The sequence below is a fragment of the Coregonus clupeaformis genome, chromosome 15 (genome assembly GCF_020615455.1).
Source record: "Coregonus clupeaformis isolate EN_2021a chromosome 15, ASM2061545v1, whole genome shotgun sequence".
NCBI lineage: Eukaryota > Metazoa > Chordata > Actinopteri > Salmoniformes > Salmonidae > Coregonus > Coregonus clupeaformis.
The window spans coordinates 29,730,531-29,746,014 of NC_059206.1; the positions used below are offsets into that span (position 1 = coordinate 29,730,531).

Consider the following 15,484-nt stretch of genomic DNA (forward strand, 5'->3'; position numbering starts at 1 on the left):
CCCTATAGGCTTTGACTAAATGTCGGGGTATAGATAAGACATCTGGATTCAAAGGGCACTGTTTTGTGTCTGAAGGTGAAAATGCTGAAATGGCAAAGTCGAATGAAATGCTGACGTTGTTCCTCTCTGTCCCGCACCTATAGAAATTGCTCAGATGACCAGTTATGATAGTGGGATCGCTGAAACACCCGAGACAGATGACTCTGTGAGTTTTCAGCATTTTTATTCAAGTTTTAATTGCAGGTTAGATGTATTTCAGTAGAATAAAGTTTCTCTCCTCTCGTCCTCCCAGTCCCAGAGTCTGAACGCGGCCCTGCGATCCCGACGAAAGCCCTGCGAGATGGACTTTGAGATGAACAAACTCATCAGCAACGGAGCCTACGGGTGAGAGCATCCTCTCTGGTGTCAGTCAGAACGGTTATGATGGAATCCTACTCTGTTTAAGCTGTTATTTAGGATTTTAATGGGATATGTAGTCCCGTGTAGCTCAGTTGGTAGAGCATGGCGCTTGCAACGCCAGGGTTGTGGGTTTGATTCCCACGGGGGACCAGTATGAAAATGTATGCACTGACTTAACTGTAAGTTGCTCTGGATAAGAGCGTCTGCTAAATGACTAAAATGTAAATATGTGATTTGGATTTACTAAAAGGGAATCTTTCACTCATGTTTACCATCTCCAATTCATGGCCCTGTCCTGTTTTCTTCCTAAGCCATAAATAAGTCTGTACCGCGGGACTGACAATGTGTTCCCTCTCCAACAGAGCTATGAATGTGTGATTTCAATCCATCTTTATAGTGTACAGGTAACTGCCAAAATAAAGGAAAAACTTGAGTAAATTAGGAATACAAAGTATATTGAAAGCAGGTGCTTCCACACAGGTGTGCTTCCTGAGTTAATTAAGCAATTCAACTCCCATTATGCTTAGGGTCATGTATAAAAATGCCCAGTTGACCATTATTTTGGCTGCCATGATTGGAAGAAAAGATCTCAGTGACTTTGAAGGAGGTGTCTCAAAGGATCAAATGGTGTGTGTCTCAGTCACCAGATCTCAACCCAATTGAACACTTATGAGAGATTCTGGAGCGGTGCCTGAGACTGCGTTTTCCACCGCCGTTAACAAAAAAACAAATGATGGAATTTCTTGTGGAAGAATGGTGTCGCCATAGAGATCCTATTATATTACTATTCTAATTCCTAATTATATGGGTGTCGCATCCCTCCAATAGAGTTCCAGACACTTGTAGAATGCCTAGGCGCATTGAAGCTGTTCTGGCGGCTTGTGGCCAACACCCTATTAAGAGACTTTATGTTGGTGTTTTCTTTATTTTTGCAGCTACCTGTATATGACTAACAATGTCATTCTCTGACAGAGCAATATATGCTTGATTTACCTCAACCTGTACTGTGTGTCTGACATATTGTCTTCTCTCTCTCTCTCTCTGTGACAGGGCTGTGTATCTGGTGCGCCACAAGGAGACCAAGCAGCGCTTCGCCATGAAGAAGATCAACAAACAGAACCTGATGCTGAGGAACCAGATCCAGCAAGCCTTCGTGGAAAGAGACATCCTGACCTTCGCTGAGAACCCCTTCGTGGTCTCCATGTTCTGCTCCTTCGAGACGCGACGACACCTCTGCATGGTCATGGAGTATGTGGAAGGTAGGCAGCCATTTCTAATTCTTCTTTCTTACGGTACCAAAACTGTGGAAGACAGAAAGCTCACACCTGTGGGGATAAACTGCTCTAGAAATACTGGTTAATGTTGTTCTGCCCTATTATTTTCCAAATGTATTAACAATTTTGTGTTGGGATTAATCATATGTCGAAAGTACTTCATTGTAGGATACAGTATTTTAATGTCAGAATTAACTCAGTAAGCCAATTCTCTGTGTCTGTATGCCATTAGGAGGTGACTGTGCCAACCTGCTGAAGAACATGGGCCCCCTGCCTGTGGACATGGCCAAGATGTACTTTGCTGAGACGGTGCTGGCACTGGAGTACCTCCACAACTATGGCATAGTCCACAGGGACCTCAAACCAGACAAGTCAGTCTCTAATATCTCTATAGTATATTCAGCTACTGAGAATGTAGATAGATATAGCCTGATCTCAGATCTGTTAGTGCTGTCTTACCATGGTAAGACAACACATGTCATAGGAGTTGGCAAGACCGCATGAACAGATCTGGTAAGACACCCTTCAGACTGCTGATCTTTGTGTTTTTAAAATAGTCACTTGGGTCATTGATGTCTATCAATCACATTTATTTTATAAAGCCCTTCATACATCAGCAGTTGTCACAAAGTGCTTTACAGATACCCAGCCTAAAACCCCAAAGAGCAAGCAAAGCCGATGCAGAGGCACATATGTCATTAATCTACTTATCGTACCAACTGAGCGAGATTTGGAGATCTATCTTCATTGGCTTCTATGTGATGGTTGTGTCGTTCTCCCCCCCCCACCCCAGTCTGTTGGTGACCTCCATGGGCCACATCAAGCTGACAGACTTTGGGCTGTCCAAGGTGGGCCTGATGAACATGACCACTAACCTGTATGAGGGACACATAGAGAAGGACGCCCGAGAGTTCTCTGATAAACAGGTACAGTGTGTGGAGATGGATTGGCATTCTACCTACAGTATAGGCCAGTCTTTCTCGCTCATTTATAGTTTCTCATAATTAAAACAAGCAAGCAGAGAGAACATGACAGTTATGGTATCCAGTTTGAACACTGTTCGAAGAGCTCAGATTGTGAATACCTACAGCTTTCAGGTTTTTCTTTTTCAAATAGGACATTTTCAAGCCGCAACGTTTCACCAAAACATACTACTAGTATAATGTGTCTATACCTGTTGCCTTCTGTCTGTGTGTAGGTGTGTGGGACCCCAGAGTACATCGCTCCAGAGGTAATCCTGAGACAGGGCTATGGGAAGCCAGTGGACTGGTGGGCCATGGGCATCATCCTCTATGAGTTCCTGGTGGGTTGCGTACCCTTCTTTGGAGACACACCGGAAGAACTGTTTGGACAAGTTATCAGTGGTCAGTTTTACTCTTATCTCTTTTTGAGTTGACATTTGGGGCGAATCCAAAGTTCCAATTAAGTCGAAATTTCACTTCCCATTGACATCAATGCATGACTAAGTAGGAGAAAAATCTGATGGCCTTTATCCCCAGTGAATAGGAAAGATTGGCAATATCTAATTAAACAGTATGGAATGGATGGTGCCAATCTATCCAATTTATTTGGGATCAAGGCATGTTATGCACAAAACAGATGGTGTGGGATGTGGACTCAGCTCGACATTAGAACAAAATACATTTCTCCAATTTATGAAAACATCCTTCCTTATGGCTGTTGTGTTCAAGCCTTTTTACATTTACAGCACATTATGCTGAATAAAGAAATAAGACCTTTAAAAATGTCAGCAGTGGAAATTCTTAGAGAGAAGAGTCTTTACAGTATACAGAGAACCTCAGAGTGCCCCCTTTATCTATCCTATGAAAATTAATGGTGTGCAATGACAGATGTGGTGTGCTCTATATCATGCCAAATTCCTTACGGACGTTGTTTTCTAGCCATTTTAAGTGTATAGCACAGACATGGTGTATTCGCCTACTTGTTCTATGCAACGAATAAGAAAAAATAGTTTAAAATGTCAGCATGTTCTTAGAAAACTGATCCTCTACACAGAACCCCGATCTATCCTATGTTAATTAATGTGGTGCCATGACAGATTTGGTGTGCTCTCCATCATACCAGGCCATAGGGACCCAGTGTTAATTAAAGGGCTCTGAACACACTGAGCTGAATGCCACGCTGCTCAGGCCTGAGGGCCATCATGCATATTCATGCCTCACTCCCAAATTTGATTAAAATGGGGGCCACATGGCGCCAAAGAGACAACCGTGGCATGGCACAGACTCTACTGGTGTGGCGCACACTGGTATTTTTCAACTGTTGCTAACGGTCTACACCGGTCAAACACGCATGAACAGACTCACACAGACACATTGAGGTACACACACAAACATGGATAACACATTATTCTAGTACTGGAGAACAGACACTCATGAATTTCATTTCTCATCCTTGAGGGAGTGAAGGTCACCAATTTCCAAATGTAATGATGTGAATAATAAACAATATGCCCTTTGTCTGAGGAAGTGCTGAATAGCATGCATTAATCAGATTATTTACATTTATTATTGTGGGACTGTTAAAACTGTGGCTAACTGCTAGATAACTCAGTATGTGTTGTCTATGGGATATTGCTAACTGCTAGCTAACTCAGTATGTGTTGTCTCTGGGATATTGCTAACTGCTAGCTAACTCAGTATGTGTTGTCTCTGGGATATTGCTAAGTGCTAACGAACTGAGTATGTGTTGTCTCTGGGATATTGCTAGCTGCTAGATAACTCCGTATGTGTGGTCTCTGGGATATTGCTAGCTGCTAGCTAACTCAGTATGTGTTGTCTCTGGGATATTGCTAACTGCTAGCTAACTCAGTATGTGTTGTCTCTGGGATATTGCTAACTGCTAGCTAACTCAGTATGTCTTGTCTCTGGGATATTGCTAACTGCTAGCTAACTCAATATGTGTTGTCTCTGGGATATTAATAAGTGCTAACAAACTGAGTATGTGTTGTTTCCCAGATGAGATCAACTGGCCGGAGGGAGAGGACGCTCCCCCTGCTGACTCCCAGGAACTGATCACCCTGCTACTCAGACAGAACCCTCTGGAGAGGATGGGCACAGGTAGGCATAAGTTGTGCACAACACATGCCACACACACATACAATTTTCACACTACTGAGCCAAGCTGTACTGGGCTGGCCTGGTATCGGACAATGTATAAAGAAGATACCTAAGTCAGCAGAGTACAGTTCTGGCACAGTTATGTGGGTTACTTTTAGTTTGTTGAAACTCAGCACAGGGCACAAATGAACCTTTTTACTGTTAAGAGGTTGAAGGTGTTCAAAAGTTTACAACCAGTTATGACCTACCAGGGAGCATTCTCTCCCCTCAGTTAAAATAGTCCAGTTACAGACAGTGGTATATTGCCATAACTCTCCATGTTCCTTCTCATCACAGTGCATTATTTAAACATACGGGGGGATAAATGGGGTCAACCAAATAGGCGGAACAGTTTATCACATAACCACGCTGCCTTATGAATGGGCCCCCTCATGAATGCCGACCTGGACAAGGTCACACATCATCAGCGTCTGCGGATCGTAAACATTGTCCCTGACTGGAGACCACGGGCCGCCCACTTTTTGACTACGTCTAAAATGGCACCCTATTCTCTATATAGCCCATAGGGCTCTGGTCAAAAGTAGTGCACAATATAGGGAATAGTGGGCCATTTAGGGTGCAGACTTTGTCTCCTGCATAGCAGATTCAATCTAATCAGGTTACACAGGACTGCATTCATCAGAGCCAATCCCCCGGGTCGGGTCGAACCATTCAGCAGGCGGCCCTCCGTCTCTTCCTCAAAGGTCACCGGCAGGAAATTGCACTGCATAATTTATGGCCGGTGATACGACTGTTGGGTGCCGGCCAATGATAAAGCGAGGAAGAAATGTTAGCGTCTGCACTTCTTCCTTTTGTGTTGGGGCAGTGGCACCACTGTACAATGTCAACCTTTATCTTATGTGTGCAAGATATCTGTGTATCTTTGTGAGTGTCTGTATGTATATGCATGTGTTCATAATGTGTACTGTATGTCCATCCATCCTTAGGTGGTGCATATGAGGTGAAGCACCACCAATTCTTCCACACTCTGGACTGGGACAGTCTGCTGAGACAGAAAGCTGAGTTCATCCCTCAGCTGGAGTCCGAGGACGACACTAGCTACTTCGACAGTGAGTCTTCTTCCTGCTCTCAAAATGTACACTAACCTATATTATAGAATACAGCCACTTTGAAAGTGAAAGTTAGGAAAGATGGTGACTGTTTTATCCCCACAGCTCGATCAGATAGGTACCATCACCTGGAGACAGAGGAGGAAGAGGAGGATACCAATGATGAAGACTTCAACGTGGAGCTACGTCAGTTCTCCTCCTGCTCTCACAGATTCTCCAAGGTGGGTTGTCATTCTTTCTCTTTGTACTTTCTCTCTCGGTCTCTCTCACTCTCTCTCTCTCTCTAAATTACAAAACATTCGCTCAAGGCATTACTGCTCACTCACTTCCATATCACTCCATATGATTGAAAAACAGTGGTGGATCAATGAGGTAGTTACCTTCAACATAAAATGTATGTAGTTCATACAAATATCTGCAATGCTTTCAATGAAAACCCAACATGATTGATTTGTTTCATATGGAAAAGACTATCGTTTGGTCCATAAAACAACCTTTGCATCTTTCCCCCCAACCCCCTGCAGCATGTTATGTAGAGCTCGGCTTTGCATACATTTTCTGCTGCAAATCAGATCTATTTTGGTAGAACGTAGAACACAATGCAAACACACACACAGAGACTTGCACGCATTGTTGTGCTGCATTGCAGTACGCTAAGCCTCTGAAAATAATGCACAAAGTGCCTTCGAAGGCGGGAGAATGTCTCAGAGGAAGAGTTTTTGTTTTGTTACCTACCTAGATCTTTTTGAATTTTTGTTACCCACCTTTTTTTTGTACACAGCCTGGTAGTCTAACCAGTGGCTGCTGCCACTATTTTGGAACCACTGACTAGTTTCTATGGTATCAGACTCTGTGTCCCAATACTGAAGGGATATATTGATGAAAGTGATGGTGTTTAGGTGTAGTAATCTTGTCCTCCATGAGGACAGTCTGTAAGGTCTCTGTCTGTGTGTCTGTCCCTGCATGGTGTTCAGGTATGTAGCCCTTTACACTCGTACCCATATACGGGTTGAAAATGGCAGATTTGGTTACTGATAAACAACTATATTGGAACGCAGTGGCAGTACAGTAACATGCTATACAAGAGGGCTGTGACTATACCAGTATCACACAAAGCAGTTCAAACTCTTTGGTCCTTTAAAAACCTGCTGTATGGAAAGTATTGTGTGCTTATACTTTGGAAAATAAATACATGTGACTCTGGATGACAACATAATGATGTTTGTTTCCAACATTAGGGCTGTTTTCCTAAAGAAGTTAAATCCGCTTCGTGTTTTGTTTCCTTGCCACAATACTAACGAGTATCGCAATACTGGTATCGTCCTGGCCTTACTATACATAACTTAACAGCTCTGTATGGGTTTTGACTGACAACCGTTCTGAACTTGAGCACGTCGCGCGACAAGAAGTTGCCCCCATCCCTCCCTCTAATTGGGCAACTTTTGCAAATGTTTTGTTGTATGAGTGAAGGAAATGCTGTAAATTTAAGAGGACTTGATGTATTTTGAAAGATGTTGAGGATTATAATAAATACCGCTTTGATGTGATACAAGCAAGCCAAACATACATTGAGTCCAAATGTGCACTTTACATTTCCATATCATAACTCATGTCATATACAGTGTCAACGTTTATGATTACTATGTTTGATGTACAGTTACAAGATGACATGTCGTCATATCCTGTTTTTTCTGAACAGAATGAGCCTATTGCGAAGAAAATTTGCCGCGGCACGCGCACCTTAATGCACTCATGACTCCTTTCTGTGCGCACCAAAATTATGATGCGTTTCCCTGAATTGCATCGTGAAAGCCTAAAACTGTACAATCTTATTTTATAACTTAGCTAGTCATGTTGGCAATAGAACAGGCTTTCAAATTATGCCCACCTGACCCATATTGCGATTTCTAATGGATAATTGTGTGATGGCGAGGATGCAGGGTTGTGTTCCAAACAAAAGAACTACAAGTGCACTTGCTCTGGTTCAAGTGTCAAACTCATTCCATGGAGGGCTGAGTTTCTTAATGTTTTCGCTCCTCCCTTGTACTTGATTTGATGAATTATGGTCACTAATTAGTAAAGAACTCCCCTCACCTTGTTGTCTAGGTCTTAATTGAAAGGGAAAAACCAAAAAGCTGCAGACACTAGGCCCTCTATGGAATGAGTTTGACACTCCTGCTCTAGTTCCTTAACGACACAGCTAAGAGAAAGAAAATACACTGCTAAAAAAAATAAAGGGAACACTTAAACAACACAATGTAACTCCAAGTCAATCACACTTCTGTGAAATCAAACTGTCCACTTAGGAAGCAACACTGATTGACAATGCATTTCACATGCTGTTGTGCAAATGGAATAGACAACAGGTGGAAATTATAGGCAATTAGCAAGACACCCCCAATAAAGGACTGGTTTTGCAGGTGGTGACCACAGACCACTTCTCAGTTCCTATGCTTCCTGGCTGATGTTTTGGTCACTTTTGAATGCTGGCGGTGCTTTCACTCTAGTGGTAGCATGAGACGGAGTCTACAACCCACACAAGTGGCTCAGGTAGTGCAGCTCATCCAGGATGGCACATCAATGCGAGCTGTGGCAAGAAGGTTTGCTGTGTCTGTCAGCGTAGTGTCCAGAGCTTGGAGGCGCTACCAGGAGACAGGCCAGTACATCAGAAGACGTGGAGGAGGCCGTGCAGCAGGACCGCTACCTCCGCCTTTGTGCAAGGAGGAGCAGGAGGAGCACTGCCAGAGCCCTGCAAAATGACCTCCAGCAGGCCACAAATGTGCATGTGTCTGCTCAAACGGTCAGAAACAGACTCCATGAGGGTGGTATGAGGGCCTGACATCCACAGGTGGGGGTTGTGCTTACAGCCCAACACCGTGCAGGACGTTTGGCATTTGCCAGAGAACACCAAGATTGGCAAATTCGCCACTGACGCCCTGTGCTCTTCACAGATGAAAGCAGGTTCACACTGAGCACATGTGACAGACGTGACAGAGTCTGGAGACGCCGTGGAGAACTATCTGCTGCCTGCAACATCCTCCAGCATGACCGGTTTGGCGGTGGGTCAGTCATGGTGTGGGGTGGCATTTCTTTGGGGGGCCGCACAGCCCTCCATGTGCTCGCCAGAGGTAGCCTGACTGCCATTAGGTACCGAGATGAGATCCTCAGACCCCTTGTGAGACCATATGCTGGTGCGGTTGGCCCTGGGTTCCTCCTAATGCAAGACAATGCTAGACCTCATGTGTCAGCAGTTCCTGCAAGAGGAAGGCATTGATGCTATGTACTGACCCCCCCGTTCCCCAGACCTGAATCCAATTGAGCACATCTGGGACATCATGTCTCGCTCCATCCACCAACGCCACGTTGCACCACAGACTGTCGGCGGATGCTTTAGTCCAGGTCTGGGAGGAGATCCCTCAGGAGACCATCCGCCACCTCATCAGGAGCATGCCCAGGCGTTGTAGGGAGGTCATACAGGCACGTGGAGGCCACACACACTACTGATCCTCATTTTGACTTGTTTTAAGGACATTACAGCAAAGTTGGATCAGCCTGTAGTGTGGTTTTCCACTTTAATTTTGAGGGTGACTCCAAATCCAGACCTCAATGGGTTGATACATTTGATTTCCATTGATCATTTTTGTGTGATTTTGTTGTCAGCACATTCAACTATGTAAAGAAAAAAGTATTTCATAAGATTATTTCATTCATTCAGATCTAGGATGTGTTATTTTAGTGTTCCCTTTATTTTTTTGAGCAGTGTAGTTTAAGACTTCCTTGAGTCTTAAAGGTGCATCAAAATTACTTAGCACACTTTGGAGAGGTGTGGCCACTTGGAGACACCAGTTAGTCCTCTCATCAAACCCTTGTAATTTATTTGTCTTATGTTGCACATACCCCACATTATCCAGGAATATTCTTATGTTACTGAATGTATCCAGAGCATTTTCAGATTTCATTATCAACAAATGTGGCTAAAAGTACAGTAAATGTAAAATGCTAATAAAATCAAGTGTAATGTTTCGATTCAGTCTTGTCAGGTGAACTTTTGTCCTAAACTTTGGTGTAATAATTTTCCCATAATCTCCAAACTGTTCCCTTTCAATTGCTACCATTGTTATGCATATGCTTTTCTTCTGTAAGAAACATTTCAATTTAGCCCTATCCATATAGGACAATTCCGACATGTAAAGGATGAACTGTCTGTGTGGTGTGTAGGTGTACAGCAGCTTGGACCTGTCCCGTGGCCAGCTGGAGGAGAAGGGAGAGACGGAGGAGAAGAAGAGTGAGAGCCCTCTGACTGTAGACTCTCTGAGCTGGACACCAGAGTTCACTGAAATGTACGCTCCACAACATCCCTTCTGTAATATTCAAATTATCTGTTTTCACACACGTTTGGTACACTATTATTTAAGTTTGCCACTATTGCAAGGTCTCAGAATACATTAAGACAAAGATGGCAATGCATAACCCGCTTATATTAACCCAATTCATCAGTACAACATCTATAATACAGTTAGCTGATGGTGCTTGATATTTATCCATTCCTCCTTTCTCCCCCCAGGCCCTCCCTCTCCCATTCCTCAGACACCGAGAGCCCCAGCATGGGCCCTCGCCCACCCGGCCTGCTCCCCAAGTTTGCCATCTCGGCCGAGGACGGAGACGAGGAGTCCCTGGTCCTGGGGGACCCCACCAAGTTGGCCTTCTCCATAGGAGAGGATGATGCTGACGCAACCACCCCCGGGAGCACCCACAGCGGGGCTACCCTCTCTGGTATGGAGGCTTGGAGCACTGGTTAGCGCTGATAGAAGATATAGGGATAATGCTAAAGAATGGGCATCATGTTGGGTGTTGAAGACTGTGGTTCAGCTGATATTCAAGAGCAGAAAAGTAATGATATGGGTATTACGTGGAGTTGTTTCAATCTTTTTAATGTGCCTGACTAACTAAAAGAAATATGGGACATCTCTGACATTGTACCTGTTCTTTTTTTGGTAAGTAGGTAGTTTCTCTGAGCACCTGGACATGCATCCCTCTAGAGGGGAGGGTGTAGACAGCCCTGACTCCTCCTCCAAGACCCCCATGGACCTGGGAGGCCAGCATGGCAGCCTGTGGCCCGATAGACATGGGGAGAAGCATGGTGTTGTTGCCAAAGTCCCCAAGTCTATCTCAGCTAGCGCCCTCTCCCTCATGATCCCTGGAGGTGAGTCAGAGGATACACCCTACCCCTGCGATCTCCAGCATTTCGATTTAAGGATGGTTAGAGAGCAGGATGGGGAGGGAGAGCTAGCACAGAACAATGGACAGAGAGGAGTGTGAAAGAGATGAGGCCATTAGATCTGTGTGAAATTGGCCTGGCACGGCTCCTGCTGGGAAGAGGCTACAGTTTATGGAGTGGCTGTGAATGCAGTAGCGCAGAAGAGGAGCCTCTGAGGTAGTAGCTGAGAGATACGCACCCTAAGGGTAAATCCCTCAGGTCTCACTCCCAGCAGGGGCACAGTGATTCCAGGCTCCCAGGCTACTGAGGGGAGAGCTACAGGAAGACCGATCAATAGAAATTACAATAGCGGTCTTTGTATGTGTGTCTGTGTTTTAACCTTTAAATGAACCTCCACTGGGTATTTTGGTTTGAAGAATTGGAGAATTCACTCTAAAATTAGGATAAAAATGGATGGTGTGTTATTTAAAAACGTCTATGGCAACATTTATTTTGCTCTCACAATGTATCTGGCACATTCCCAGATTAGTCCCTTGATTGTATCACAATTACCACATTTTCCCTAGTAATAATGCCCTTCATTAATGTGTGTCTCTTAGTGATACAGATATCATTAGAATTGTCTTTCTCATTGTTCCAGATATCTTAAAGGCCCACTTTGTGAAATGTACAGCCGTATTTAGTCATTTTAAAATGATTTATATTTGTCTGTCTTGCTCCAGATATCTTCGGGGTGTCCCCACTGGCCAGCCCCATATCCCCTTACTCCCTCTCCTCGGACCCCTCCTCTCGTGACTCCTCACCCAGCCGAGACTCCTCCCTCGGCGTCATCAACCCTAGGCAGCCAATCATCATCCACAGCTCGGGGAAGAAGTTTGGCTTTACGCTGCGGGCCATCCCGGTGTATGCATGCGATCGTGATGTCTACACAGTCTACCACACAGTCTGGGTAAGAACTTTACTTTACTATACTTGACTGACTTTGTCCCCATGGGGAAATTTTGTTGCAGTGTCATGTAAACTCAACAAAAAAATAAACGTCCTCTCACTGTCAACTGCGTTTATTTTCAGCAAACTTAACGTGTAAATATTTGTATGAACATAACAAGACTTGTATGAACATAGTTTAGACCAAACTGAACAAGTTCCACAGACATGTGACTAACAGAAATTGAATAATGTGTCCCTGAACAAAGGGGGGGGGGTCAAAATCAAAAGTAACAGTCAGTATCTGGTGTGGCCACCAGCTGCTTTAAGTACTGCAGTGCATCTCGTCCTCATGGACTGCACCAGATTTGCCAGTTCTTGCTGTGAGATGTTACCCCACTCTTCCACCAAGGCACCTGCAAGTTCCCGGACATTTCTGGGGGGAATGGCCCTAGCCCTCACCCTCCGATCCAACAGGTCCCAGACGTGCTCAATGGGTACAGGGGGTGGCTTGGGTCTAAAATTATTTTGGGAGCCTTTTTGGAGGGCCTTGACCTTAAAGATCTCATCCAGGCCTGTCTGTTTGACTCCAAGTACCTTGCTTGCTGTGGTGATAATCCTTCTCATCATATTTCTCTGGCTGACAGTGGCATTGCCAAACCAACAAACAATACAAAAGTTAAAATACTCAGAGTCAGTTTAGTACAGTTAACATAAAAAAAATCCCAGCTTTTTGAGAAAGTACAGTCTCTGTTGACTTTTTTTGTAGATTAGGTCTGTACTTTTACTCCACTGAAGCTTTCTTGTCCAAGAGGACACCCAGATATTTGTATTCCTCTACAATCTCTATGTTCTGACCTCTGATAGATGTTGCAGAGGAAGGTGTTGTACGCTTCATGAAGTCTATGCACATCTCTTTGGTCTTGTTGGTATTGAGGACCAAGTGTGATTGGTCACACCACTCTACAAAGTCATTTAGGACCAGACCATGGTGTTCCACGTCATCATGCAACAGGCTGATCAAGGCAGTGTCATCAGCTAACTTAACAAGGTGTCTGTCAGGATGGGAACTAGTACAACTATTAGTGTACAAGATGTACAGGAGTGGGGACAAAACACATCCCTGAGGAGAGCCTGTGTTGGTGGTGCGTATGTCTGACACGTGGGGACCTACTTTGACCCGCTGTGACCTCTGGCTCAGGAAGCCACAAAACCAGCCCCCCATCTAAGGAGAAGTCCCTTATGAGTCTCTGTGCCAGAATGTAAGGCTGGATTGTGTTGAAGGCAGAAGAAAAGTCAACATACAGAACCTGACATAAGATTTTGTGCCCTCTAGACGTCTATAGACCATGTTGAGGAGAGGAAGAATGGCATCATCAACTCCTCTGCTGGGCTGATAGGCAAACTGAAACGGGTTGAGGTGCTTCTGGGTGATGTTGAGAATATGACTTTTCACAGTCTAACAAGCACAGTCTAATATCTAATGAAGCACTGGTAAAACAGTACACTTCTGTTGGTACAACAAGTAGTCACTTTCATCTGTGTTATTAGATATTGAGTAATAGGTCTAGTGGCTGTATTCAATTAAACCTGCACCATGGGAAAACAATGTTTTGTTTTTGTACTGCAATAATGTCTCATTACTGAGGGGTGATAGATACAGTAGCTAACAGTGTGTTTCTGTGTGTTGTTCAGAGCGTTGAGGACCCGGGTCCGGCCCACAAGGCAGGGCTGAAAGCTGGTGACCTCATCACTCATGTGAATGGAGAGACGGTCCACGGCCTGGTCCATACTGAGGTGGTGGAACTGCTGCTCAAGGTCAGAGAACCATTGGATATAAAGCTTTCATCAGATATAACTGATAGTAACAATTGTCCACCATTACGTCCACAAAAGGTTATGATGTAATCGTATAAGCATAAGGTATTTTAGTTTGTAACTTGATACTCTCATGATGGAGCTCATATATTTAAGCAATAAGGCCAGAGGGGGTGTGGTATATGGCCAATATACCACGGCTAAGTGCTGTGTCCAGGCACTCCGCGTTGTGTCGTGCTTAAAAACAGCCCTTAGCCGTGGTATATTGGCCATAAATCACAAACCCCCGAGATGCCTTATTGCTATTATAAACTAGTTACCAACGTAATTAGTTACCAAAATAAAAGTTTTGTCGTACCCGTGGTGTACGATCTGATATACCACGGCTGTCAGCCAATCATCATTCAGGGCTCGAACCACCCAGTTTATAATAGACTGTTTATCTAGCGGTAATTTAATTTATAGTTCTAATCCTGTTTGTAGCTTCATACTCTCACAATGGAGCTAATTCATTTTGGGCCGGTTTATTTGATGTATCTGTGTCTGCTTCCTTTCCAGAGTGGCAGTAGGGTAGCTATCTCCACCACTGCGTTTGAGAACACCTCCATCAAAACAGGGCCTGCCAGGAGGAACAGCTACAGGAGCAAGATGGTCCGACGCACCAAGAAGCCCAAGAAGGAGAAGACACAAGAAAGGCAAGAATTTTGTGTTTGGTTTTGTTATTTTCTATACGAGAAACCATTTTGTTATTAGATATGAACCAATTAACTAAATCTCTGTAAGTCTGCTCTGTAGAGGTCGCTAGTAAACTTGTATATCTTCCATGGGTTCCATGTCCAGATTTTGTCATATACAGTATAACCACAGGGTGTAGCTGTGGCTCCTTGCAACAGTGCTAAAACTCCCTATGTCTGTCAGTGCTTGACAATGTCAACCCACATCACGTCAGTCTTAAGTTTTTAATTTCGAAGATCTTACTGTGGCTTTCCTTTTTCATTGACTGAATGGTTTTATTGATTACTCAGGAATATTATATACATTGTTATACCTCCATTTTAAGAACAATGATCATAGATGTCACAACAACACTACACATATCTATTTTCTACCTACAAAAATGGCATTTTCTATGGAAAATTTTTGCTTGGCCCTATAGGGGTGGACTGATTCAGTGTCTTCTCTCTTCTTTCCGCTCTTGGCCAGAACGCATATATAGTAATAACACAATTTTAAGGATAATTATCTTAGATTAGACCATCTAGAGTCTAGACCACAAATATAATCTAGTGAGTGCCTGGGCCTCATAGTGAAAGATTGACCATGTCTTCTCTCCTCTCTCCCTCCAGGCGACGGTCTGTGTTCAGGCGTTTTGCCATGCAGCCCTCCCCTCTGCTCCACACCAGCCGCAGTTTCTCCTCATTCAACCGCTCCCTGTCCTCTGGGGAGAGTCTCCCAGGTTCCCCTACTCACAGCCTGTCTCCCCGCTCCCCCACTGCAGCATTCCGGCCCACCCCTGACTTCAACCAGTCAGGTGAGATTAACCGTCTATAATTTTATTAATCAATAAAATACATGTGGTGTGTATCAGTAAAACAATCAATGTTTGTTAAATTAGGATGAATGTACAATATTTACCACTATAAAAGATTATTAGTTGAA

At 44.1% G+C, this 15,484-nt stretch overlaps 1 protein-coding gene across 4 annotated transcripts in view; it reads left to right on the plus strand.

Annotated features, from left to right (window-relative positions):
* Positions 1-15,484, plus strand: part of LOC121582618 (microtubule-associated serine/threonine-protein kinase 3-like) — a 167,542-nt gene that overhangs the window by 145,988 nt on the left and 6,070 nt on the right. For all 4 annotated transcript variants that reach the window (XM_045225097.1, XM_045225100.1, XM_045225099.1 and 1 more), the window contains 16 exons: positions 144-205; positions 293-384; positions 1,450-1,658; positions 1,906-2,044; positions 2,467-2,599; positions 2,872-3,037; positions 4,652-4,753; positions 5,740-5,862; positions 5,968-6,083; positions 10,081-10,202; positions 10,427-10,635; positions 10,865-11,065; positions 11,803-12,029; positions 13,703-13,825; positions 14,384-14,520; positions 15,172-15,356. In XM_045225097.1, coding sequence (XP_045081032.1) covers positions 144-205; positions 293-384; positions 1,450-1,658; positions 1,906-2,044; positions 2,467-2,599; positions 2,872-3,037; positions 4,652-4,753; positions 5,740-5,862; positions 5,968-6,083; positions 10,081-10,202; positions 10,427-10,635; positions 10,865-11,065; positions 11,803-12,029; positions 13,703-13,825; positions 14,384-14,520; positions 15,172-15,356 — 2,346 coding nt within the window. The remainder of the gene's footprint in view (positions 1-143; positions 206-292; positions 385-1,449; positions 1,659-1,905; positions 2,045-2,466; positions 2,600-2,871; positions 3,038-4,651; positions 4,754-5,739; positions 5,863-5,967; positions 6,084-10,080; positions 10,203-10,426; positions 10,636-10,864; positions 11,066-11,802; positions 12,030-13,702; positions 13,826-14,383; positions 14,521-15,171; positions 15,357-15,484) is intronic.